Source organism: Penicillium cataractarum (genome assembly GCF_028827025.1).
Source record: "Penicillium cataractarum strain IBT 29864 chromosome Unknown utg000005l, whole genome shotgun sequence".
Classification (NCBI taxonomy): Eukaryota; Fungi; Ascomycota; class Eurotiomycetes; order Eurotiales; family Aspergillaceae; genus Penicillium; species Penicillium cataractarum.
This window is the reverse complement of record NW_026622741.1, coordinates 4,877,648-4,902,254: the sequence shown is the minus strand read 5'-3', so window position 1 is coordinate 4,902,254 and position 24,607 is coordinate 4,877,648. Positions and strand designations below refer to the sequence as shown.

General features: G+C 49.4%; 12 protein-coding genes across 12 annotated transcripts; 6 read left to right on the top strand and 6 right to left on the bottom strand.

The window, feature by feature from the left end:
* Positions 1-3,162: 3,162 nt before the first annotated feature.
* N7496_007473 (CFEM domain-containing protein) lies at positions 3,163-3,921 on the top strand (the record flags this gene model as incomplete). The annotated part of the gene is made up of 3 exons (XM_056700402.1): positions 3,163-3,243; positions 3,333-3,471; positions 3,524-3,921. 3 exons carry the CDS (start codon positions 3,163-3,165, stop codon positions 3,919-3,921), a joined length of 618 nt encoding a protein of 205 aa, XP_056555815.1.
* Positions 3,922-4,679: 758 nt separating this feature from the next.
* Positions 4,680-6,628, bottom strand: N7496_007472 (MFS general substrate transporter; the record flags this gene model as incomplete). Its single annotated transcript, XM_056700401.1, has 6 exons — positions 4,680-5,026; positions 5,100-5,195; positions 5,258-5,990; positions 6,055-6,204; positions 6,255-6,374; positions 6,443-6,628. The coding sequence occupies 6 exons, from the start codon at positions 6,626-6,628 to the stop codon at positions 4,680-4,682; spliced, it is 1,632 nt and encodes a 543-aa protein (XP_056555814.1).
* A 648-nt stretch (positions 6,629-7,276) lies between these two features.
* Positions 7,277-7,861, bottom strand: N7496_007471 (NTF2-like protein; the record flags this gene model as incomplete). Its single annotated transcript, XM_056700400.1, has 2 exons — positions 7,277-7,705; positions 7,763-7,861. The coding sequence occupies 2 exons, from the start codon at positions 7,859-7,861 to the stop codon at positions 7,277-7,279; spliced, it is 528 nt and encodes a 175-aa protein (XP_056555813.1).
* Positions 7,862-8,104: 243 nt separating this feature from the next.
* N7496_007470 (SDR family NAD(P)-dependent oxidoreductase) lies at positions 8,105-9,112 on the top strand (the record flags this gene model as incomplete). The annotated part of the gene is made up of 2 exons (XM_056700399.1): positions 8,105-8,404; positions 8,489-9,112. The coding sequence occupies 2 exons, from the start codon at positions 8,105-8,107 to the stop codon at positions 9,110-9,112; spliced, it is 924 nt and encodes a 307-aa protein (XP_056555812.1).
* A 249-nt stretch (positions 9,113-9,361) lies between these two features.
* Positions 9,362-11,105, bottom strand: N7496_007469 (uncharacterized protein; the record flags this gene model as incomplete). The annotated part of the gene is made up of 3 exons (XM_056700398.1): positions 9,362-10,068; positions 10,142-10,343; positions 10,440-11,105. The coding sequence occupies 3 exons, from the start codon at positions 11,103-11,105 to the stop codon at positions 9,362-9,364; spliced, it is 1,575 nt and encodes a 524-aa protein (XP_056555811.1).
* A 659-nt stretch (positions 11,106-11,764) lies between these two features.
* N7496_007468 (uncharacterized protein) lies at positions 11,765-12,010 on the top strand (the record flags this gene model as incomplete). The annotated part of the gene is made up of 1 exon (XM_056700397.1): positions 11,765-12,010. The coding sequence occupies one exon, from the start codon at positions 11,765-11,767 to the stop codon at positions 12,008-12,010; it is 246 nt and encodes an 81-aa protein (XP_056555810.1).
* A 260-nt stretch (positions 12,011-12,270) lies between these two features.
* Positions 12,271-12,483, top strand: N7496_007467 (uncharacterized protein; the record flags this gene model as incomplete). Its single annotated transcript, XM_056700396.1, has 1 exon — positions 12,271-12,483. One exon carries the CDS (start codon positions 12,271-12,273, stop codon positions 12,481-12,483), a length of 213 nt encoding a protein of 70 aa, XP_056555809.1.
* Positions 12,484-13,389: 906 nt separating this feature from the next.
* N7496_007466 (NAD-dependent malic enzyme) lies at positions 13,390-15,579 on the top strand (the record flags this gene model as incomplete). Its single annotated transcript, XM_056700395.1, has 7 exons — positions 13,390-13,692; positions 13,752-13,955; positions 14,011-14,139; positions 14,195-14,328; positions 14,381-14,647; positions 14,823-15,190; positions 15,251-15,579. 7 exons carry the CDS (start codon positions 13,390-13,392, stop codon positions 15,577-15,579), a joined length of 1,734 nt encoding a protein of 577 aa, XP_056555808.1.
* A 398-nt stretch (positions 15,580-15,977) lies between these two features.
* N7496_007465 (putative ubiquitin-protein ligase (Asi3)) lies at positions 15,978-18,928 on the bottom strand (the record flags this gene model as incomplete). Its single annotated transcript, XM_056700394.1, has 2 exons — positions 15,978-18,437; positions 18,488-18,928. The coding sequence occupies 2 exons, from the start codon at positions 18,926-18,928 to the stop codon at positions 15,978-15,980; spliced, it is 2,901 nt and encodes a 966-aa protein (XP_056555807.1).
* A 941-nt stretch (positions 18,929-19,869) lies between these two features.
* N7496_007464 (elongin C) lies at positions 19,870-20,323 on the bottom strand (the record flags this gene model as incomplete). Its single annotated transcript, XM_056700393.1, has 3 exons — positions 19,870-20,008; positions 20,082-20,130; positions 20,203-20,323. 3 exons carry the CDS (start codon positions 20,321-20,323, stop codon positions 19,870-19,872), a joined length of 309 nt encoding a protein of 102 aa, XP_056555806.1.
* A 246-nt stretch (positions 20,324-20,569) lies between these two features.
* On the top strand, positions 20,570-21,615 carry N7496_007463 (SDR family NAD(P)-dependent oxidoreductase; the record flags this gene model as incomplete). The annotated part of the gene is made up of 2 exons (XM_056700392.1): positions 20,570-21,004; positions 21,064-21,615. The coding sequence occupies 2 exons, from the start codon at positions 20,570-20,572 to the stop codon at positions 21,613-21,615; spliced, it is 987 nt and encodes a 328-aa protein (XP_056555805.1).
* A 307-nt stretch (positions 21,616-21,922) lies between these two features.
* On the bottom strand, positions 21,923-24,399 carry N7496_007462 (E1 ubiquitin-activating protein ubaB; the record flags this gene model as incomplete). The annotated part of the gene is made up of 9 exons (XM_056700391.1): positions 21,923-22,190; positions 22,253-22,599; positions 22,668-22,780; positions 22,835-23,013; positions 23,067-23,346; positions 23,408-23,472; positions 23,553-23,944; positions 24,078-24,248; positions 24,340-24,399. 9 exons carry the CDS (start codon positions 24,397-24,399, stop codon positions 21,923-21,925), a joined length of 1,875 nt encoding a protein of 624 aa, XP_056555804.1.
* Between the last annotated feature and the right edge of the window lie 208 nt (positions 24,400-24,607).

The window sequence follows — 24,607 nt, the reverse complement described above, 5'->3', positions numbered from 1 at the left end:
ATCCCCTCGGCCTCGAGATAAAACTGTCATATCAATAAGCGCTATTGGACTCCACGATTTCCATGTGATCGTCGCTGCCTTCTGTTCCTGGCCCCACGCTGCCCGTGGGATTGAACGGGGCTTGTAGTCACTCTGGCGGTCCTCCCTTGGCACCAACCACCGATTAATCCCCATACAAGGAGGAATGGCTGGGCACTTAGTTTGTTCGGCTGGATCTTTGGTCTACAGTGGACAGACAGGAGAGTAAAATGACTCGTTCGCACCGACTTATCCCCCACCTCCACCATGTCTCACTCTGCTCGGATCGAGTGGATATCCGCCCCTGCGAAACATACACCCCGGACTCTTCTCTCATGACCAGCATAACGCCCAGCACTCCATCCGTACATTGGTCCCATGGATAGCACGGTTCCTGGGAAAAGATGCTAGACAAGTCCTTATTGCCCCTTTTCTTGTCAACCCTCTAGCATGCACCATGACATGGTATCCAGTCCAGAACGCAGCCTCAGATCCCCCAAGAAAGCTAATTAGCAATCCTGGCCCTGATATCGCCACGAACCTACCCAGCATAGCCGAGTACAGCCATCGTGGCCGGTATGCAGATGCAGGTACGGGCGGAACCCAGATCGAGAGGGGGATGTACATCGCTTAGAGCGAGTGTTAGGGCGGTCCATCGCGCTGGAGGGGGGGGGGAAGGGCTGATCACTGATGATAGTCGATACGATATCCGGGGAGGCAAATTAAACCTTGGGGGATCGCTGAAGGCGAAACAGACTACAAGAGAAAGGCATCCTAGAATAGGCTGGATAGTGGTTGATCAGTGTCCACGGAGTCGAATCTCTTCCCGGTTCCACTGTCCCACCCACCATGAAGGCAAAGGAAAATCCAATGGCTAAAACCAATTGCCTATCTTAGTAGCAGCACTGACTATCAGTTAAAATTCTGATCATACAGTGATACTGATAGTCATCGCAATGGCCATTCTCAGCCCCACAAAGTACGCATTGAACACCCCCCCCCCCGGCCGTACAGCCGGATGGACATGACGGACCTAACGGGGAAACCAGTTGAGGCTAGTTAGTCCGACCTGGCTAATCCCTCGTTAAACTGGATAAATTTGGATCGAAGTAGTACTCCATCCTGCATCCATAGGGCCCTATGGATCCAGTCTACTCACTCCACGGAGTACTGGGAGAAGTCCTGGACGGTGGTCCCTGACTAAAATCGAACCGTCTGGAAAAACCAAAACAAACTAAAGTCACTAAAGACGACTAAAGTACGGAGGGACGGTAACCAGCCCCAACTGCCAATAGTGTCGCCTCTGACGTGTGGAGATGGATACCCCTCGTTCTGTGTTGTTACTGCAAATGCCTCAATGGGTGCCCTCCCCTTAACACAGCGTGGATGAGGCCTAAAGGGAAGTTTGTGTAATAACGACGCGTAGAGGGTTACTATGCGATTAAGTTGTAAGGACTATAATTATTTATTTCTTTAATTCCTCATGAATCATGTAGTATTATCGGTTTGAATAATAATAATCCAGCATACTGCTGACGGGCGGCCGGGGCACGAGCTGCTTTTGGTCAAGGCGGATACTACCTCATGACGGGTTGAGGGTCTAGGTGGCTTGGCTCCATTTGGATGGGGGGTCCTGCTTCCCCGGATTTACCGTTCGGCCTGGTTGGTCCGTGAAAAGAAACAATACCATTTACTGACTTCTTAGGGACTAGCGTGGTGGAAAAGTACCAATCATAGACCGAGTCTATTTTGCTCTCTGGGGTTATCCGTGGTGACTTCCATGAGGTACTACGGTACTGCCCATCGTTGTGTTGACTTTTCTCTCCTCCCGTCGCTTTATTTATAGATGTGATATCCCTTTGTCTTGCAAAAAGTATGATGTCTGCAAACTCTGCATTCATTGCGTATATCACAGTAATCTGCACACCGCTGAGGGGCAATCACCATCCCAAGCCTGCCCATTCAATTACGTACAGGGCGTTCACTAGGCAGGACACTCCATAAGTGGGTATCTGCACGGTGCTACACAGTACTTAGCTTTCCTATGACATCTACAGTACTCCGTACTTTTCCAAAAGAAAAAAACATAATCAATAGCCCAATCAAGTAGTATCTCTAATCATCATCTATTATTATTCTTTGTCTCTCTCTATTTTCATATCAAGAGGCTGGAAGCGGAAATTAAAGCCTGGGCACCTGGAAGCCGTGTCCTGCACCTAGTACCAATCAAACCTCAAGAACCAAGTCTGCATGCACAGCGACAATCAATTCCAGCTGCTGAAATCATGGACCATAATCGCCACCAAGTCTAACCACAAACCGGATCACTGGCTCTCCTCGTCTCCTCGGAAAGACCAAGAAAAAATCCCTCCCCCCATCATCTCTCGTCTAGCCCCATTGCGGCAGTCTCCGGCCAAGTGGAGAGCCATACAATCGATCCTATCAGGGATCCACCGTGGTACTGCTAACCCACGTTAGTCTCGTTGTGGGGTTAGTTCAATGAAGTCTACTAACCAGATTAGGTTTATACGCAGGTCTATACGCGAGCAACGTACCAGAGACCTGAACTAGTCTAGACACGGAGAAGTCAAATTACTCGTTGCATTTATTCGCCTGCAACCCACATCCCAGGATCTAGTGCCAGCGGGCCAGGGCTTGGCCCTGGAATTGAGGGTCCGGGGACCCCAGCCTTGTTTAATCAAATGAAAGAAAAATAGAAATAACCAATCAGGAATCCGGATCTGAGTCAACCGCGGCCGCTGAAGGTCTCTCGCCGCGCAATCTTAGGGACTCCATAGATTCGACAACATGTGATGGCTAGCGGGATATGCGGGATGTCCGGGAAGTGCAGCAAGCGTACCTGGTTTAGGCTTGGGAAAAGTAGAACCAGTGTGACCCTGAAGGGCCATGGGCCATGGCTCGTCTACTATCCAGGTCTTGTCCAACTTGAACTCAACTTTACTTCCCCCAAAGCTTATAAAGAGCATCTCTGTCCCTGACCCAGACCCAGTCTTTTTTTCTTTCCCTCACCCCCCCGCCTCTCGCTCGCTATCAGGTCTTGGACTGTCGTTTTCGATAACCCTTCTTTTTTGTTCAATCTTCGATATTATCAGCTTTTGCTCAGCAAATATCTAAACCGTCAAAATGAAGTTCTCCACCACTCTGATTGCCCTCGTTGCTGCCGGTCTGGCCAACGCTCAGCTCTCCGACATTCCCAGCTGCTCGGTATGATATGACTACCAAAAAATGAATGAAAATATGATACATGATATATGTATCCATTGGAGAAACTCATAAACTAACATTCTTACCAGCTGAGCTGCTTCGTCACTGCCCTGACTTCCGATGGCTGCTCGTCCCTGACCGACTTCGCCTGCCACTGCCAGAAGCCCTCCCTCGTCAGCGACATCACCCCCTGTGTGCAGAAGGCCTGCTCCGTTGGTGACCAGATCTGTATGTTATACACCCCCTCCACCCAAAGTAATCATACTAACAACCCTATCAGCCGTCTCCAACGCCGTCGTCGCCCAGTGCTCTTCCGCCGGCCACCCCATCTCGGTGCCCCCAGTTGAGACCACCACCAGCGCCTCCTCTTCTGCCTCGAGCTCTGCCTCTGCCACCGACAGCTCCAGCTCGGCCTCCGCTACCGCCACCGACACTGGCTCCTCCTCTGCCTCGAGCTCTGCCTCGGCCACCGCTACCGGCTCCAGCAGCTCCTCCGCTGCCGGCTCTTCCAGCGCTGGTTCCACCCCCGCTGGCACTTCCACCCCTCTGCCCTCCAAGACTACCGGTGGTTCTTCCGGTGCTACCACCTCTCCCGTCTGGACTGGTGCTGCCGTCAACGTCAAGGGCAACATGGCTGGTGTTGCTGCCGTTGCTGCCGCCGCTGCTTACATCCTGTAAATATAGCTAAACTTAATTGGGGGAATGCTTGCCTTGGCTAGCCTTGTTTCTCTTGATTGGTGATGTTAATTTGTCTATTGACGTTGGCATTGCTGGTCTAGCTTACACTTTCGCTTTTCCTGTTGTTCCTTTTTCCTTGGTTGATCTCACATTATGGGGTTGCTTTTGGGAAAAGGAAGATGGGGTGGCATTGTTTGGGCTATTGAGACTTGGTTGGCTTTGTGCATGTCTTGTATAGTTGTGACACGCTTAATATATTGGAACGATTGATTTGGACTTGATAGTGAATGTGATATTGATTCATTGAATTTCATCTGAAATTGAGTATTGGATCTAGAATAGAGTGTGGAGCTTCTTTGTAGGTATCGGTCAAGGTGGTCTCTAGTCTGACAGCCCAAGGGTCGAACTTGAATTTACTTCCACCATCTCGTTATACCAAGTTTGAATTGATGGTACAAGGTGGGATCGAGCTTCATCAAACCTGGCACCAGCCTCTTTATGTGCTTCCAGGCCGCGAGATCAAAACAACCTTATGGAAGTCTTTCCGGTTACTCCCTGGGCTATTTAATCCTTGATTGGCTTTCTTTTAACTATCCAGTCTGCAGAACCAACAAAACATATATCACAACTGGACGGTGGTATACACTACAATAAGACTTCGACTAATCCACCCCGAAAATACAATCATTATTATCACCACATCTCATCCATTACCCCTTCCACCACATCCCTCCTCCAGGGCTCCTTCCATTAGACTCTTACTCAAGCTGCTTCTCCCGAATCTTATTATGCTCCAAAGCAGACTCAACATGCCCAGTCATCATACTCTTAACACTCTTCAAGAAGCAAGCAGCAACGCCATTCGCGGCAATCAAGCACGCAAGCGTGATCCACATATACTTCCACGCCATAGCACTCTCCACCTTTTGAACGGGGGCTTCAGAGTTATTCGCAATTTCGGGACCAACGTATGAGGCGTATTTGTTGTTGTAGATCGCCGTGAAGATAGTGATGCCGACGATGCCTCCCAGGGCTCGGCAGGACATGGATACGGTGGCAGCTGTGCCGATTAGGTAGGATGGGATGGAGAGGGCGAGGGCAGTGACTGTAATGGAAATTGGTTAAATTTCTCTTGGATATTTATCGTGGCTTAAGATAAAGGGTTGGTGGTATCTTACCTGGAATGGTGGTTGTTACGGCCGTGCCAGCACCGAATAGTGCGGAGAAAGCGTACGCCCAGCTCTTCCTCTCGGCAGTGATGAGGCCCATCAAGCCTGATTATATTGGAACGTTGTTAGAGATTTGTTTCAATGGTCAAATCGGGAGGGAAGCGTACCTGTAAAAAGGGAACACCAGAGTAGAGCAGCAACCAGTAGGGTCTTGTATGACTTGGTAGACGCCATGATCCAGCCCGCCGGGATACAACCAAAAGTCGAGAGAGCCAAGTATGGAGTCAACATCACCGCAATACTCACTGCATCTTGTGTGAACAAATCAAAGATCTCCTGCGAGAGAGCGACATTCACACCGAGCAGCAGGATTCCATCAATCGTGCACACGAAGAGCAAAATCGGGAAATTCATCGACTCGGAAAACAATCGACGATCAAGAATACCCTCCTTTACGACGAAAGCTTCGTATAACCCGAACAGAACAAGCCCAACACATCCCATCGTCAGCGTAGCAATGATCCGTCCCGAATTCCACGGGTACGTAGTGCCGCCCCAGGTCAGACCGATGATAAGCGACGTAAACGATCCTGCCATCAAGAGGATACCGACAAAGTCCACGGTAGTCATGATTTCCTTCAGCGCACGGTGTCGACCGAGTAGCGGACGGGGTGGGAAATAAGTAAGCCCTATTGCGACCGCAGTGAAGCCATAGATGATTCCGTTGAAGTAGTAAGCCCAGCGCCATCCACCGGCACCTCCTATATTATGTTGGACAAACGCTGCTGCAACGAAGGTCCCGAGAATGACAAAGGCGCTGGCCATGGCTTGGGAGACACCCATTGCCCAGGGGCGAAGCTTGTTGGGCATGATTTCTTGGATGCAGGATATGGAAACGATCTAGTGTATGGTTAGTAACAGGGATTGGAGATAGCATTGATTTGATGATGTTATGTTTACTTACACAGCCTGCATTGGCAATACCAGTTAGGATATTGCCCCCGATGATATCGGTGATTTTATGGGCAGACCCGGAGACCATGGATCCAATAACTCCGAGCGAGGCGCCTCCTACAAGGAACCATTTCTTGCCTAAGCGATCGCTAACAGAGCCCTACATTCTGTCAACTCACGAAAGTTAGGCCCGGGTGGAATTTGACGTACAAATATCGGGCCCAGCGCAAGGCTGAGAAGAAAGTTGCCATTGGCAATCCACGAGGCGAGAGCGGCATCAGACGGCGAATGTGCGACGGTTGCTACTTGGAATTTGATCGTAGTGTTTGTCTAGTGTGGTGAAGACGTGGTTTAGTTTCTGTGTTAAGCTCATTGAGGTGAGATATAGACAAGCATACCGTATTAGACAGCGCCGCACAAACATTGGCCATGGATAAAGTCAGGACTGCCAGTATGGTCCTCCAGCCCAGCTGGTAAGGGGTCTGAGGTTCATCCTCGTTCAGTACTGGAGGTACATCCTGTTCAGTGTGCTCCAACTGAGACACCCCAGTTTCACCTTCCTTTGTTTCTTGTGAGATTTCCATCGTGCGAGTTAACAAGTACTCTGTACAAAGCTACCAGCGTCGAGCTTGGAGCTATGATCCATGTCGCTCCTTTATAAGTAATCGCATAGCGGATCTTCCGTTAGTACTTGTCAGAAGGATCTAAGAGGCGCTCGAAGACAACAGCGGTCTGCTCCAATGCGAGGTCTAGTGAGCCGCCACAATACCTCATCGTCGGGAATTCCGTCCAGTATACCAAGTACACTGTGTACAGGCAAAAATGCGGGGTTTACTGGAGCCGACCCTTTGGGTCCAGGGTTCAACTCCGAACAAGCATCCCTGGAAGATCCGATCAACAAGTCCCATGAGCTTGACCTTTACAGTGGAGTTCTCTGTAGCAAATGAGTGGATAGTATTCGGCAGGGGTCTGATCCCAGGCGTGCGGGGTGTGGGTATGGGGTACGGCATCATCATTCCTCCCTCCAGTCGGAAAAGCCGAGCTCACGGATTTCCTTCATTTGGAGGATTAGGGAATCACGCTTACTATGATTAAATGAGGACATTTGATCGCTAAAAGACTTACGGAGTTTCCTGCCAATCAAACACGCCGATGCTATGAGCTCAAAGTAATAGCTAAAAAGCGCAATCAACTGTTCTACTCTAGTCTTTAGGTACAATGACAAGCCTAACTCAAACACTCTCCTCATCCGGTCGTCCGACCTTCAAGAAATCACCGGTATGATAAAGAACCTCGGGTCGAATCTCAGAAATACGCCACTGCCCATCCACCTTCACAAAGATCTGTTGCATCCAACTCCTCCCATCCGAGATCTCGTCAATCTTGCACATCGGGTGCGCGAAATCCTCGCCCTGGACTCGTCTTCCATGGCTCGCTAATTGCTGCCACTCCACCACGATCTTCTCCGAGGTAACAGATTTGAAGTAGGGTGCGCCGAGTAGATGCTGTGTTGCTAGTGCCTTAACTCCGAGGTGTGTCGGTCCCAGCCACTCCTCGACAAATACATCCGCGGTAAATGCTTTGCGACCCCACTCTGGTACAACTTTGCTATAGTCGACGATAATGTTGGGCGCTAGAGAGGCCCTCACGCGAGATTTGTCCTAGTAATTCAGGGTGAGCCACAGTATTTGAGAGTCATGGGGTTGGGGAAATAGTACCTTTCGATCGTAGCCATCGGCGAGCGTTCGGGCACACTGGGTAATTCCAATGTAGTCTTGGAACGTGAGTGACGAAGGGATGTAAATTTCGAATGCCATGACAAACACTGTATAGAACTTGATTTCGGTTCTTTCAAGATACCCTTGGGAGAATTACTGAAATCATGAGTGGAAACTGCACGTTTTAATGGTTGCTGATATCCGGTAGAACCGATGCGGTCCACCTCGGGTATTCCGCCATGTTGAAGATCTGTCTCGGCTCCTCCATGCTATAAATTAGCCGGCTTTCATTAATGTGCACCTGATCTTAGAGGAAATAATTCCATGACCACGTCTACTACCATGACGAACACCGTAAAGCCAGAGTTTACTCTTCGAACCGGTATCTACCCAGCGATTAACCCTGACCTTTTTAATGGTTCCTTGGAAGGTAAAGTCGCGCTGGTGACTGGCTCGGGGAGGGGTATTGGACGTGAGATTGCACTAGCTCTTGCAAGCTCCGGTGCGGCTGTTGCCATTTCCGGGCGAACGAAAAAGGAAGTCGAAGATACCACGAGCGATGTGGCGAAGCTTGGACGCAAATGTATTGGTGTGATCGCCGACATCTGTGTGCGAGAAGATCTGGACCGTCTGGTTAAAGAGGTAACTATACATGATCAACAATTTCATGATTCAAATGCCCATTTCTGTTTTGGACGGCCTCGACTTACGCGCGTCCCTATCTAGGTAGTTGAAAAACTCGGTGCGATCGATATCCTTATTTGTAATGCCGGCACAAACACGTTCATGCCATTCCACATGACGGACCCAGACGAATGGTGGCGCCAGATGGAATTGATGGTCAAGTCGCCTACCGAGTTAACACGAATGATTCTACCTTCAATGCAAGAGCGCAACTCCGGGGTTATTATCTACACCTCATCCCGCGCCGCAGCAGCCGATCTGCCCTGGACAGCGGCATATGGTTGCGCAAAAACGGGGATTACACGCTTTGCCGGCGTTTTACAGGCGGAACTCAATTTATTGCAGAAGGGTACATTTGGCTTCCCTTCCAACGGCATTTCCGTATTTTCAATCCATCCAGGAGAGGTCAAGACCTCTCTTCATGAAACGGCTTTCCCAGAGAAGACCAAGAAAGAAGCTCCTTATGTCATTGAGATGATGGCAAAGCTCTCCAAGTTGCATCCCGACTTTAAGGCAGAGTTAGCCGCTTGGACTTGTGTTTATCTCTGCTCTGGAAATGGCAAGGAATTGGAAGGGCGTCTTGTTGATTGTACGAGGGATATTGATGAAGTTAAAGCCTATGTCTCCAGCTTACCCCCGGCAAAAATTGGCAATTCCTGTGGTTAAAATTTTGAAATTTTATATTACGTTGTTGGCAAATGGGCGAGGGAAATAACTTTATATATACAATCAAGGTATTCCGTTAGGGCTAAATGAATAGTCTTCATCCTGACCGTCCGATGAGGCGGTCTTCACACTTCCCTTCAAACTTCAATTGAGAAATATTATATTAAAATGGCTAGTAAACGAGTGACAAGAAAATAAACAGCCTCAGGCTGCGATTGTGCTGTGATTGGGTAAATTTTGATTAGTCCACTAGTGGCACTGTCCATGGCGCTGGCAGGAATGCATGTGGTGGTGGTGATGGTCCTTGGTCGGATTCTCCGCCTTGTTCACACCCGAGCGCTCCGCTGTAGAGATGTAAGAGCTGCTGGAGCTGGTCATGGGACTGGTGGTAGTAGAGGGACTGGCCATCAAGAGGTGAGATACCAGCGAAGAGGGGGTAATGGAGACCACTGTCCTAGAGGAGCTGCTGGGAGTTGCCTGTGCGGATGCACCCGCGAATGGGCTGATAGGTGTGACCCCTGGGAAGAAAGAGGCGGGCAGAGTCGGGATGGGAATCGGGGCGGTTAATCCAAAGGCAGTTGCGAGGTCGTCTGGCATAGTAGCGGCGGAATAGCCAGATGGAGCAGTCCAGACGGTGGTGGTCGTGGCCGCATAGGAGGTGTAACTGTCCGGGTCGGTGCTGTTGTCCAGACAAAAGCCGTCACCATACGCGCTCCCACACGAATACCATTGCCCATAGTTCCACTCGCTCCACATGGCAAAGTCCTCAATGGTAATGTCGTAGCACGGATTGCCTTCGGGACAGAGGACTTTGATGGGTCCACGCTGCTCTCCATTGGCCTCTGTTCCCTTCCAGTTGCGAATAGTGAGGTTACTGATCTCAATACCCTCGCCACCGCTTGAGGACATACTGGCCCAGTAGCTGTCGATATCCAGGGAGTACGCATTGCCGTGGCCTAGGTCTAATCAGCCACTTTCTCTTTCTCTCCCTTCTCCTGACGAGTCGCACGCTCTTGCGTGTCAACTTACCGATAAAGTTCTCAAACACCACATTAGACACGGTACCACTGCCCTCGTTACTCTTGATCATCATCATCTGGTTGGATGACCAAGTGTAAATATTGGAGTAGACGATGTTGCTGACATTGGCCCCGAGACTCAGAGATCCGATAGCGCAACCACCACTCCAGTTGCAGTATATATCCTCAATCAAGAGGTTAGTTGAATCATTCTAGTCCGAAGAAGAGCTATTATTAGCCAGAGAGTCACTTCAGTCGGGTCCCTCAGCACCACATATAGTCAGGACTCGGACACCAGACGCACTCACCTTGACCGTGACACACTCATCTTTGTTGGTGACCATGACATCGTGGATCCATATATTGGTGCCGGAGACGTCGATGCCATCCAATCCTCCCTCGTTCCCACCCCGGATTGCCATGTTATAAATCTCCCCATTGATCCCACCCTGGATGACAAAGTGAAACATGGGGGCGTCTACCAGCAGGAAGTCATGGACCGACCAATCCGAAACTGCGGAGACGTGCAACAGGCGTGGACCGATGGCGGTACCCTGCATGTGGTAGAGATAGCCGCTGCCCTGAATGGCGCCGGCCGACGTGGAGCTGAAGAGCTCAAAGTCACTCCCACCGGAAATCTCAATCATGTAACTCTGGCTGGAGGGGTTGGCCGCCCGGTAGATGACCCCGTCAATCTGTAGCGCCCATCCCACTCCATCTGCCAGCGAGACCCAAGTCTGCATCGCATAGTTTCCCTCGGGCACATACACCAGTCCGCCAGAGGAGCAGTCAGCGAAGGCGTCAGCAATGGGTTGGCCAACATCTGTTGAGTTATCAGCCACCGCTCCGTAGTCGAGGACATTGCATGTCTTGATCGCCGCCTTCTCAGCCACCGAAGTCAGGGGCCCAACATGGCCAGTAAGCTGCGCAGCAGCCATGGCCGACAGGGCGGCAATTACCCAAGGGTTCCACATCCTGGGAATAAAAGAGAGTGGATAAAAGAAAGAACGAAAGCAAACGGAACGAAGGTATTGACAGAATGCGCGACAGAATGAATGGAAAACTCAAAGACAGGGTAGGAGAACAGAACTATGAACTGACATCTTATAAACCATGAACTGATATATTATATAGCATATGTGGACTCTGGAACCGCTTTCAGAAAGTCCCTTGCCGTGGAAGTGCCGAGCGTCTATATGAAACAAGCGGACTTGAAGGAAGTGGAGTATTCATGACACTAACCACCCACGAGCTTTCCACCCACGCGTAAAGGGCGGGTACATACCTATGTGGTCAGATGCCATGGATACATATTGGTAGGTGTTTTGGTCAAATTGATAATCATCGCGGTGGAGGTAATAACCAGGGAAATGAGTATTTGGAACACTGTACACATTATGTGTAGAGGGGATGAGTGGGACAGAGTCCGCACCACCCCCACAGAGTTCATAGATGCCTGTTATCATTTCCCATCCAATCAAATCATACTAGAGGCCAGTTGACCCACAACGTAGACAAGAGGTGCAGATCATATCTCAGTTTTGAAGATAGGCTAGTTTACTATAAGAACACCTCGGAGTCAAACCTCTAACCGGGAAATTTGCTCCGAGGTGAAACCTCTAACGATTATGCGATGTTCAAGTGGATCCTCAGCAACGCATCTTCCTTGCTCTTAAAGAATGCGAGGGCTTGGGAAATTTCGGTGTTCGGCGTGGTTGCACGTAAAAACCGTATTATCGAGCATGCCCAGGCACGCTTGAAGGCGATTGAGGCTGGTGACGGCATGTTTTCCGATGATGAACCCTTTGTTATTCCCGGTGGTCTATATATTGGATTTAACGACCTTTTCATCACTACGGATGCTCGCACTCTTCACTAGACTTCTTACCCTTGGACTCTTCTCAAGAAGAATAGTACCACGAAGCAGACGGTTCACTCAGTCCGTGTGCCCTCCAGCTAGAATAGTATTTCCGAATCATATATAGACGCCGCTATCAAAACTACCGTTCGCCGTTATCTTTCGACTCTAGCCATTTGTGTGAATGACACATTTAACATTGGGGTCGACGGGCTTGCCGGTATCGATTTTGACTCGACCCAATTAGCCCCAGTCTCTTCTATCCTCTCTTGACCTTGGGTATGACCGGTAACTTTGAGTACCTAAACGCAGAAAAGATCCACTTCGCTGCTGTAAAGAGCAATGATACTGCTATCGCTTTTTTTCAGGGTGCCCAACACGGTATCTACAGCTGCACTAACTGCGAGTCCTACCCAGGGGAATTCGGTGACACTGTGGTGACCTGCTTCAACTACGTTGCCAACTGGCCGACCAAGAAGGGCCGATTCCTGTAAATCTGAATTTATTTGTCCAGCGAAGTTTGAATGTACCATTATTGCCATCCAAACCCCATGCAATATTACCATAACACTCATTCTCTCCTTCTAATATCTCATGTAGCTACAAACGTATATAGTAAGGCAATATTGTAGTGCCGAAGAGGTTTTGTTTAATTCGTGCAGAAATTCAAGCGTGGGGCACATTATTAACCATTACTTCGTTGACGCACGCATAGAAGCAAACCGAAAAGGCAAATCGAAAGGCCAGAGACAATGGACACTGCCCCCACGGTTGATGAAAACTTTTGGAAAAAAAATACTCGAGCTGGATATCACTCCCTCGATTAGACAAGAGAAGAGATCTAGCTCACGCAGTAAACAGATAAGAAAGGGAAATTGTGTAGAAGAAGCTTTGGTAGTAGAAGCTTTGGTTTATCTTGAGACCTATAGTTTCCGTCAGAGGCAAAAGCAGCGCTATCGAAAGATACGTCAATAGCATATCGGCAACTTAAAACGGTTCTATTCACAGCTGCAAGCATTATGATATACGACGAAAGTTGAACTCAAGGTTGAAGTATACAATGCAAACTTGCAAGATGGAAGGATTATCGATATCTCAATAATATTACAAGGATAGTAAAGAATAGGACCAAGATAAACGTGGCGCCCCACCACCTTTCCATAGCCCGTGGCATGACATCAGCGGCCGATCAGACAACAGGAAATTCCCGGTTGTATCACAATAAATGCCCCCGAAGGGGTTAAAATGCTTTGTGTTCCCATTGAGCTTGCGGATTATTTTGCATGTACTTAGAGATTCTGCACTTGTTCCAGTCTTGTACATTCCGCAGCTACCAAGACCTGACTCCCCGACCCCGCATCAGCTTATCTTCACCACTCCTTATTACGCAGATCCTCGCCATGATGTCCGGTTTAAAGGGTTCATCCAGGTTCAAACACTTGCCTCGAGCAGCGTCGGGTCCTTTGAAATGTCCACTCGAAGGTCCATCCCTTCTCACATCGTCCCAGTATAACAAAGGATCCGCCTTCCCAGAAGATGAGCGAACAGCTTTCAAATTGAATGGATTGCTGCCACCAAACATTCAGACGCTAGACGAACAGGTTCAGCGGGCCTATCAGCAGTATTGCAGTCGCGAAGATGATCTGGCCAAGAACACATTTATGGCCAGTATGAAGGCACAGAATGAAGTCTTGTACTACAAGGTTCGCGGAGGACTCACTTGATTATCCACTAAAGCGAATCGGCTAATCGAGAGAACCAGCTCTTGCAAACGCACCTCAAGGAGATGTTTAGCGTAATTTATACACCAACTGAGGGAGATGCAATCCAGAACTACTCTCGGCTATTCCGAAAGCCCGAGGGGTGCTTTTTGAACATTCGTAATCAAGACTCGATCGAAGAATGCTTGTCTGCCTTTGGCAATTGGGAGGATGTTGACTACATCGTCGTTAGTGACGGTGAAGAGGTAGATAACTCCATTCAAGAGTCTCTACCAGACGAATACTAACCCGCCTCAATAGATTCTAGGTATCGGAGATCAAGGCGTAGGCGCCGTTCTCATTTCTGTCGCCAAACTCGTCATTACCACTCTGTGCGCTGGAATTCACCCTTCACGCCAGCTCCCGGTCGTTTTAGACTGTGGAACAAACGTAAAGCAATAGATCAACTTGCCCTAGTCGATCGAGGAACTAACATTTTCCATAGAACGAGGATTTGCTCAACGATGACCTTTACCTGGGTCTACGCGAGCATCGTGTGCGTGGCAAAGAATACGATGAGTTCGTGGACAAATTTGTTCAGATTGCCCGCAAGCGCTTTCCCAATGCCTACATTCATTTGTGAGCCAGCCCCCTTCACTATATCCTCAAATGATTCAACTGACACGCGCAGTGAGGACTTTGGCCTTCAAAATGCCCGACGGATTCTCGACAAGTATCAGTCTCAGATCCCTTGCTTCAATGACGATATCCAAGGAACTGGGTGTGTCACTCTAGCAGCAATGCTGGCGGGCCTAGACGTCAGCGATGTGAAAATCGACGACGTCCGTGTGGTTGTCTTTGGTTCAGGGACAGCTGGTACTGGCATCGCAGATCAGATCGCGGACACTATTGTTACTCAGACACAAAAATCTAAGGAAGAAGCATCTAGGCAGATATGGTACGTTACATCCTTGTAGAGGCGCTTGAGTGCGTCGCCACGAGGAAGATTGATGCTTCGCTTTCGTCTCGTGTTGATACTCTTTTTTTATTACTCAATCGTGAAGCATTTTACAGTTTGAGAGGCCACTGGCCACATTTATACGGACGGGTTCTAACATCAACCGATTATCTAGGTGCATCGACAAGCCAGGTCTCCTGCTCAAGTCCCACGGCGACAAACTAACTCCCGCCCAAATTCCCTTCGCAAGAGACGACAACGAGTGGCCGTCAGACAAAGAGCACGACTTACTTGCCGTCGTCCAACAAGTCAAGCCTCACGTTTTGATCGGAACATCGACTAAGCCCAAGGCATTTACTGAGGAGGCCATTCGAGAAATGGCGAAACATGTCGAGCGTCCCATCGTATTCCCTTTGAGTAACCCGACCCGTCTCCACGAAGCCCAACCAAACGATCTCTACGAATGGACCGATGGCAAAGCTCTCGTTGCTACTGGGAGCCCATTCCCTCCTGTGGAATACGGGGGTAAGAAGTATGATATTGGTAGGTGTGGTCTAGCTAGGCATCATCGACGAGAGCAATTAAGCTAACGGCACACTACAGCTGAATGCAATAACTCAACTTGCTTCCCCGGCATCGGTCTAGGCGCGGTACTATCACGCAGCCGTCTAGTGTCTAAGAAGATGCTCGTAGCGGCCGTTGAAGCTTTGAAAGCGAAATCACCCGCACTTGAAGACTCCGATCGTCCACTTTTGCCTGATGTGGAAGATGTTCGAGAAATCAGTGTTGATATCGCAGCTGGTGTGATTCAGTGCGCTGTGGAGGAGGGTCTTGCTCAGGAGAAAGATATTCCCGAGGGTGACAGTGAACTTAGAGAGTGGATTCGAGCGCAGATGTGGGATGCTGTCTACCGGCCTCTAGCCAAAGAGTAGAACCTTGGCTGGCCACTGTGGATTTGATCCGAGTTTAGTTTAGTTTGTGAAGGATCTGACGCAAAGCAAGGTTTAACGGTTATGTCTAGCGCGTAGAAGCGAAGGTTTTTGAGCGAAGAGTCATTTAATAAATAATCATGGTATTCAGTCTTGATTAAACCAGCAGCCCTAGATATGAAGAATCAACCCTGTACAAGAAGAAAGAAAAAGATGCAAGTCTTGATGGCCACTGATGTGGAGCCATAACCAAATCAGAAACGTAGATGCAATATTATACACGCTGTCAACGCAGATACCCTATAGAAGCCAGAGTAGCGAAAGAGATAGGCAGCCTCTCAGAGATATGAAATGAAAAGAAATGTGAGACGGAGCGAAGACCGAGGCAATATGTCTGAAGTTTATGGAACCCATAGTCGCATAAAGCCGCCAACCTCCTGTCGACAGGTCACACAGCTGCCGAAGTTATTCATAGCAAGGCTAACACGGCAGTCTTCGCAAATGCATAGACAACGACAGGGCCAGGTAATGATGGACCGTGGGTTTGTCTGACATACGACACAGGGTGGTCCATTCGGGCCAAGACCCGTCGCCCCGGATTCCCACGTGTTTGGGTCCGAGCTGAAAGACATCTCCGAGCGACGTGAGAGAATCAGACGCTCCAGCATCTCGGTTTCTTCGTCAGCCGATGGTTTTCGTGTCTCGCTACTAGACTGTGTAGCAGCTGCGTGATGATGCAGACGAGAGGACAGGAGAACACGGGACCTATCCTTTTCAACTTGTTGTCGGTATTGACTGCGAGTCATGATCCGGTCGGAGTCTCGATTAGGACTGAGGTGCGCTGCGAGAATACGGGCTTCTTCCCTGCTCTCGCGGTCGCGGGGGTCAAGGAGGCGGGCAAATGTGCTCATATCCATCAACGGATCTTGAGCGGGGGTGCTTTCGCGAGAGAATTGAGGATATGGGTTAGACTGGGTTGGTGTCCGACGTCCGTCAGATGGGTCATCTTCCCATTCTGACTCCGATGCATATGTGGACATGGATATGACACTCGTTGTGTCGTCGTCGTTCGCAGGCGGGTTGTAATCAGGTGTATGATCCTGGTTTCCCCAGGATCCTCCTACTTTCCACCAAGCATAGAGCTTTTCATCCAGTCGGCGCTCGTCGGCTGCCTCCCAGTTCTGTGGGTAGGAGCGTTCTTGTTTCTGCATCTCCAACTCGACATCGAACTCGTGGTCTTCGGGAAGCTCCAACTCTCCATCGTCTGTAAGAACCCAAAAGTCGACCGGGCCCGACGGTGTGGTCTTCTTGGGAACTGCCTTGTCCTTGTGCGTTCCAGACAGGCGCTTCAGCCACAGTGGGCGAGCACTGATGCCCAGCCGATCAAGGATACGGCTGAATCCATACGTGATCCATCGTAGAATGAGCAAGCCGATTGCACGGAAGAAAGAGAGACAATGATACAATCGAACTGACGCTCGCACTGCACCCACACCGCCCAGTTCAGCTTGGGGTCGCACCTGTCGAGATCCATTCTTGGGTTTCTCGAGCTTCTTTTCGCGGCTGTAGCCACTCTCCCATGCAGTAGTCTGTTCAGGCAACTCGAAACTGCCGAATCCTACGGCTTCGAATTGTGGGCCATCGAATTGATTAGGTGAGTTACGGTAGGATGAGTTTCGTTCTCGAGAGGCTTCAATCTCTGCAAGTCGGTCTCTCTCCAGCCAGGTCATCTGTCTAGCGATGACTGCTTTGCCTTCGTTCAAGAAAACCGCCTCGCTGGCAGCTGTGAGAGCAACGTAGCCAACGCGAAGTAACGTTGTATAGAAGTCCTCATGTCTATTGACACGAATGCTTCGTATCTGATTGGAGCCTTGCATATTCTCGTGGGCCAGCGCGAATCGTTCTCGGAATGAGACGGATTGCCCCTCTTCGAAAGGTAAAGAGAAAGCAGTGATGACCAAAGCAATGCCGTAGATGGCAAGGCAGGTGAGAATCCCGAAGAGAACGAGAAGATGAGGAATGAAACCGACAATGCACACGGTCGGGAATTTCAGAACTCCTGTCTCCGTGCTCACGGGAGGACCACTCTCCAAACCCCAGCACATGGCAATCATAAAGCAGAGACCCCAAAAGGCAGTATTGAACAGGCGGTATCGACTCTGTTTGCCAAAAACGTCGAGAATGTGGGAAGAGAGACTGTTGCAACACGAAATCAAGACAATGAGCAGCAGCTCTGGAGTGACGTTCATTCGCTCCAGGACTTGCGATCTAGTGAGAAGCTGAAGAGCAGAACCGGAACTCTCTGACGATGATCCTTCAGCCAATGGACTTTGCTTGGCAAGACCAAACAGCCCGAGCCCAATAGACTTGCCGATCATCGACTCGGCTTCGGCAAAGGCAAGAGAGTGCTCGAAGATCGACATTCCCGTCTCGGTCATGACGGGCCGACCCTGTAGGGCGCACGAAAGAGTTTCGATGAAATGGCTCAGGCAGAGCAGCAAAAAGACCGGCCACAGAAGAGAAAATGACCCATATGGGACATCTGGACTGCCAAAGGGGCGTCCCATCTTCACAGCACTGCAGGCCTGCGCATCAGACTCCCAGGCCATTAGGCGCGAGGTCAGCGAATACAAGGCACCTCCACCGCTAGCGTAATCAAAGATTAGTGGTTTCCCCGGCTTGCCGTATCGCATTTCAGGGAAGATTGGAGAGGACTGGCATCGAATGCCGCGTAACAAAGACATAATCTGAGTGACGAAAAGGATAATTGGAATAATGCGCAGGGCAAGTCGCCTTTCCCAGCCCAGTCGAAGATGTCGCCGAGTGGACGCGTAGATGGTAATTCGGTTAAGAACCAAGGCCTAGGTATTATCAGCAAAGCCGATAGATCGGGGGTATTCTTAGTACTGACCTCCACCAGGCACGCAAAGGACCAAATACTGGTCAGATACCCAAAGAATCCGCCGACTTTCCGCATCGTTTGCATCAACTCTGCGACATACCAGCTATCCCCATATCCAACAGCCTGAGCAACCCCTTCGCCTGCCGTATTCGCGGCTACCGCTGCCATAGCGTCGCCTCCTAGCCCAGTATCTCCGATCGCAGACGCCCCTCTACTCCAGAAACTCATAGTGATATCATTGATTCCGGTCAGCCGCGCGATATGCCGGGGAACGGTACTGAAAGCGAAGGTCTCCGCTTGGTTGAGCGCGCGAAAGGGGAAGGTGAATAGATCGCGGGGCGAAGGGAGTAACGAGGTGACAGAAGTCGTGGAAATGGTACTATTAATGTCGTTGGCGAGTGAAGCAGCAGAGGTGCTCGGCATGGACGCTGGTCCGAGAACACCAGACATGTTGAGAGGCGTCGCTCTCTTGTTCGTGATCGCTATCTTTGGTCCGTTCCGGGATCCGGGGAAGATACAATGGGGAGAGCCCCCCCAACGCGAAGAGAATCGCTTTCGATGAGCGTGAAATGGTCAGTCAAAGCAATCTGATAGTAGATATATCAGGAATAATCTGGGAGACCACAGTGAGCGTAGCCTCTAGGCACTGCATCCCATCGAGGGGAAGTGTTGGGTGGAGTATCAACTGGGGGGGCGGGCACTATGTCCGGCTGAGTCAGCTCAGGCCGAGGTCCGGGCACAACCTTAAGGATGTGGAATGAATATTGGATACTCACTTTAGGCAAGGTGGGGATTTATATTCCTCTTTCTTAAGGTTTTATGCCGAATTAAGATTTATGTGTAGGGTATGAACTACTAGATCATAGATATCCTTGACTTTACAAAACAAAGATACGCAGCAACCATATGTGTGTATAAAAGTACATACTTCTCACTCAAATGTCCTCCAAACAATGTACACGATTGCTCATCATGAAGGGTCAGAGCAACTGAAAGACATAATGGAGTATAAGTATCTAATCTGCCATCCATTTTAGACTCATTCGTCCACGGTGTTCATCAGGTCGAATGTATGATGCTTGGATGGCGCAAACCACGGCTTCACAGTCCGTTCTATACCAACTCTTTCAAAAGAAAGGGTTTTCATAGCAAAAGAATCCATATTTTTTAAGTTCTCTTGGTTTAATACATGCCAATGGGGAAACGCCAAAACCCAGTCTTTTTGTGTAGGCCAAACTCCGTAAAGAATCATTGTAAGGACATTGTCCGTCTCGTTGCGCCGTAAATCATGTCAGAATGCCAGTATTAGACTAGAGAATTAGCAGTCAGAAATGGGCGTCCCATAGAATTGGTAGAAGGGGAACTCATACGCCAGGATCAAAGACCTAGGATCAAGTATCCAAGTAATCAGCAGCCATCAAGAGCTCTAGACACAGCTCCGCCTGAATCTCCATATCAGCAACATTGGCCTGGTCCTTGTGCTTCTCGTTGTACATGAAGTATTCGCAGACTTTTTCGAGGACGATTCCCCTACGTGAGTATTAGCGGCGAATGGCTCGATTGCGAAGAGCTTCGAGGAGGATCGGTTCGACGAGATACGTACGTGATGTTCTCTAGCACACAGCGGCCACTGAGTGCTTCTGAGAATTTACCTATTTTGCCACAATGAAGTCAGCACGGTGTCCTTGGGAGCTTGAGTATTCCAGCGGCGTAGATCAACGTACTTGTAGGATCCAGCATACGCCGGATAGTCCCCGAGATGCAGGCAGCACTGCGGGGAATAATGAACTCAAAGCCATCGCATGATACGAGTGTCACGAACTCTGATTGGATTGAGTCGGCCATGGTGAAGTGAACAGGACGAGTATCGCGTCTGGAAAGAAACGGCGCGCGAGGAAGCCGAAGCCAAAATGAAGAAGTGGCCCGTGCGTTTACGATAAGGCGATAAGGCGATAACCCGCTCGCCGCTCGACTTTCCGTGATGTTTTCCGGTCAATAAATACACTTGCTGTTGTTTTGTACTACTACTTTGGGTTCTGTTGAAGAGCAAATCTTCCTATTCTATCGTTTTCAATGCGTTAGATCCTATCTATGGCTTCTCCTTTTGCCTTATGTTCCCGTCTGCGGGCGCCGACATCATCTCTCATTTACTCTCGACCGACATATGACATCAGAAGGATATCTCCTGCCATTGCGACAACCAAAGGAAGTGTCTTGTTCTATTCATCTACATCAGCGGATATCGCAAGCCCAATAGCCAAGTTTCAGCCTGCAAATCGGCTATCCGGGCGGACCTGCCTGGTAACTGGTGGAACCTCGGGTATTGGCTTTGCGATTGCAGAACGATTCCTACAAGAAGGCGCCTCGAAAGTCATTCTCGTTGGCAGATCGCAGGAGAGACTGCAAAAAGCCGCTGAAAAGCTTTCTATCAATGATGGCACGGAAACATCTTCTGAAAAAGTCCGGTTGGTTGTCGGGGACGTAGGAGAAGCTGGGACATGGATACGCGAATTGGAGAAGGAAATGGTAAGTTCAAGGCATGATATGATTTGCGCTACGAATCCAAATCTAACGGATTTTTTCAGGCCGGTGTAGATATTCTAGTCAATGCAGCTGGAGTGTCCATCTCGAATATTCTGCCAAAACTTGAATTGGCCGACATCTCCCAAATTCTCCGTACCAACCTCGAGGGCGCGATACTTACATCTCGCGCATTCCTACGCGCCACTATCAGAGGCCGAATCAGGGGCCGCAAGAGCCCAGATGCTGCACAAAAGTCTTCTTCAAAATGTATCATCAACGTCTCCTCACTTCTCGCTCTCAAAGCAGGAACTGGCGCGGTCCCGTACGCCGCGTCCAAGGCTGGACTCTTGGGTTTGACGCGATCGCTGGCTGTTGAGTCCTCTGCATCCATGAAAGATATAGTGGTCCGGTCAAATGCTATTGTACCGGGCTATATCGAAACGCCGATGATTGAAGATTTTTCTCCGGGAGAGGTTGACAGATTGAAAGCTACAATTCCCCTCCATCGATTCGGCGACCCACGGGAGATTGCTGATGCGGCCGTTTTCCTGGCCCAGAATGAGTATGCCAATAATTGTGTCTTGAATCTTGATGGAGGGTTGAGTGCAGTCTAGCCGAGACTTTTTACTCGGTGGCTGTAAATACAAAAAAAGGAAAGTGTACGATAGTTTCATAATAGCGTGGACACTCGCTCCGGTTGGTCTTATGGAGTCAATCTCGTTTAGACGACAATGTCAATAGCTTGGAATCTTGAAAATCTGTTCTGATACCAGAGTCAATTGGGAAAAAATGTTGTAGGTATGTTACATAAAGTGTAAAACAAATAAAGGCAGTTTCCATCCCCATGCCAACCCGTCCTCTAATCATGCCAAAGAATTCAAAGTACATGCGTATGCGCGCATGAGCCAGCAAGATGCAAGTCTAATCATCGATCAGAATGGCACCTTCATCATCGCCGATGACAACGACATCTTCGTCACCATTCTTTGCTGACTCGCCAGCAACTTTCTTGGCAACATGACCGTTGGTCAGAAGCTCATCTTCGCCCTCGCGCTTGCGCTTACCGGTCCCTGCTGCGCCATTCGTCACACTTGCAACATCTGGCTCGGGGGTGACAGGCTTCTTTTTCCTCCGTGGAATATCGAGAGTTTGTACCATGACTGGCTTCGAACCTTCGGTGGGCTCGGTTCTAAAATTTGGTGTCAGTATCCAGCTCGATAGGTTAGAAATTGAATCTTCAGTTGCACGCACTGTTCAACAATCCAAAACTCCAAATTGACGCGAGGATCTTGATTGATATCATCTTGGTCAACGACAGTCAGGAAGGAATCATTCGTAATTCCCAGCTCGGACAGTTTCTTCGGGAGATTGTCCTCCATATCAGGATCATAGACAACACCTTGGTCCGTGCTGATAGACATCTCTTGCGTATTATAGCCAAACTGTGGTTCAAGTACGCCTTCCACAAGATCTTGTAGTGTTGCACTAGGGGTAACTGAGAGGGCCCCTCGTACAGTGGAGCATACGCCACAGGTCGCATTTGGGGCTCTGAGTCCTTCCGAATTGATTGCACGTGGACCAGATCTCTCCAAGAAAACCTTCGACAAACAGCCGATATCAGTTACGAAGAAGACACACTCTTCAGCAAAGGGATAAGAAAACTTACTATTTTAGCGTTTGAAAGATCATTTTGAAGCACCTTGAAGGATTGAAGAACACAAAGACTAGCGGTCATAGCATTGGTAGTGGCAATAGCAGGGATAATATTGCCAGCCATTTCTGCCAATCATCAGTTCAATTTGTCCTGAAAGTTCCACATGCAATCCGACTTACGCTTGGTGTCGAATTTTGATGTGCGACCTATGTGAAAGACATCGGCTCTGAGATTCGCTGTGGCCGTGACGAAATCCAGGGTATCTTCATCATCTTTATCGAAGGTCAAGATCGGCTCTGGGTCGTCTGGTGTTTTCTTCAATTGGAGCTCCTTCAAACGCTTGCTTAGGCGATCCAGGCTGTCCTCCGGTCAGCATTATCGTTTAGAACATGAGGCGCACAAAAGACTCACCTGTCCTTGAACATGACAAGATTCTCTTCCATGCTCCACTCGCGCTGATCGGCATTCGAATTTGGAAGATTTATAGAGGCCGAACTTTCTTGAAGTTCATCGAAAACGAGTACTTTCGGCGCTTCACGTTCTTTCCACATGGCGTCCAAACCACGCAGTCGCTCCATATCAGTTTCAAAAACTTTCTTGAACACATTTTTGGCAAAGTCATCTGAGCCCATGGAATCTCGAATCTCTTTCAGAGTATCTGCCTCTTTCTTGAGGTTCGCAATTTCTTCGGCTGTTCAGTATTAGCCTTGCTGCTCCAGGCAGAGAGCGCCTGTCTCTTGAAATGGACTAACCGTTGTCGGCGTTCTCTGTCATGTCAAGCTCGGCCTCCTCGTCTTCACTTACACCGAATAGCTGCCTAGATATAGTTCAGTATGCGAATCGGATGGGATTTCTGTCAAGGTAATCTTACGGCAAGAGATAACTCTTTGCCCATACGATGCAATGGATGGGCTGTGACGGCGTGGTCCGAATGGTGCAAATAGGGAATGATTTTGGTGTGGCTTTGGGGTTGCAGTCGTAACACTCGGTTTCTCTCTGATGTCATTAGTACGGGCTTCATCAGAGAGCGCTGGGGTGTAGACGGAGCGAACCTGCTTAATGACCTGGACTTGTCCGTTGAAGCCAGTGGTTCCACTCTCAATCAATGGCACACCAGCTGCAAGACACATTCGGTTGACATGACGCCGAGCAGCCAGGTTGTCTAGCGCGTTGAAGACGATGTTGAACGTCTGGAACCAACCCACGTTGAATTGACGATCCATAATGTTCGCATGATAAGCCTCCAACTTTGCGCCAGGTTGGAAATTATGCGCGACTTCTTTCGCAACCTATGAACCATATATCCAGTGTCAGAATGCCAATATGTTTCATGCAGTAATGTCTCGGCGCAGAATGGGCGAGCGGTTTGTGGCAAGGAAGGAGGGAACGATAGACTGCGCAGAGAGGTGGAACGGAACGCACCAGGGCTTTGGGCTTCTTGATGTGTTCGTGTCGGAAAAGGAACTGTCGATTCAAGTTACTGAGATCAATAGTATCGAGATCGATAATGTGGACCTCGCCGAAGCCGGTAAGGACGAGGTTTTTCAAAAGCTCGCAGCCGATGCCGCCAGCGCCAACCAGGAGGACGCGCGACTGAGAGTAGAGGGCAGGAACCGTCAGCATCCAATCATATTATACAGCCCCCTCATATCCAGTACTTTGCCCATCATCAAAAGGGACATACCTCCTTGATCTTGGTGGTCAGGTCGACTCCAAGGGAGCGCTTGATCGAGCTGGCTCGCATAATGGCGGGCGGACAGTTAGATGGAGAGGTCAATCGCAAAGAGAATATGCAGGGTATCAAAGGATCTTGATTATCATGTCAATTGAGAGCAGATACCACCAAAAGGAAGCTGGTTGGTAGTGAGGAGGGGAAGAAAGGAAGAGAGGGAGATAGCCGCGCGTGAGATGCGGAAGCGGAGACCGAGGTGAGGTGCGATCGCGATGACGGC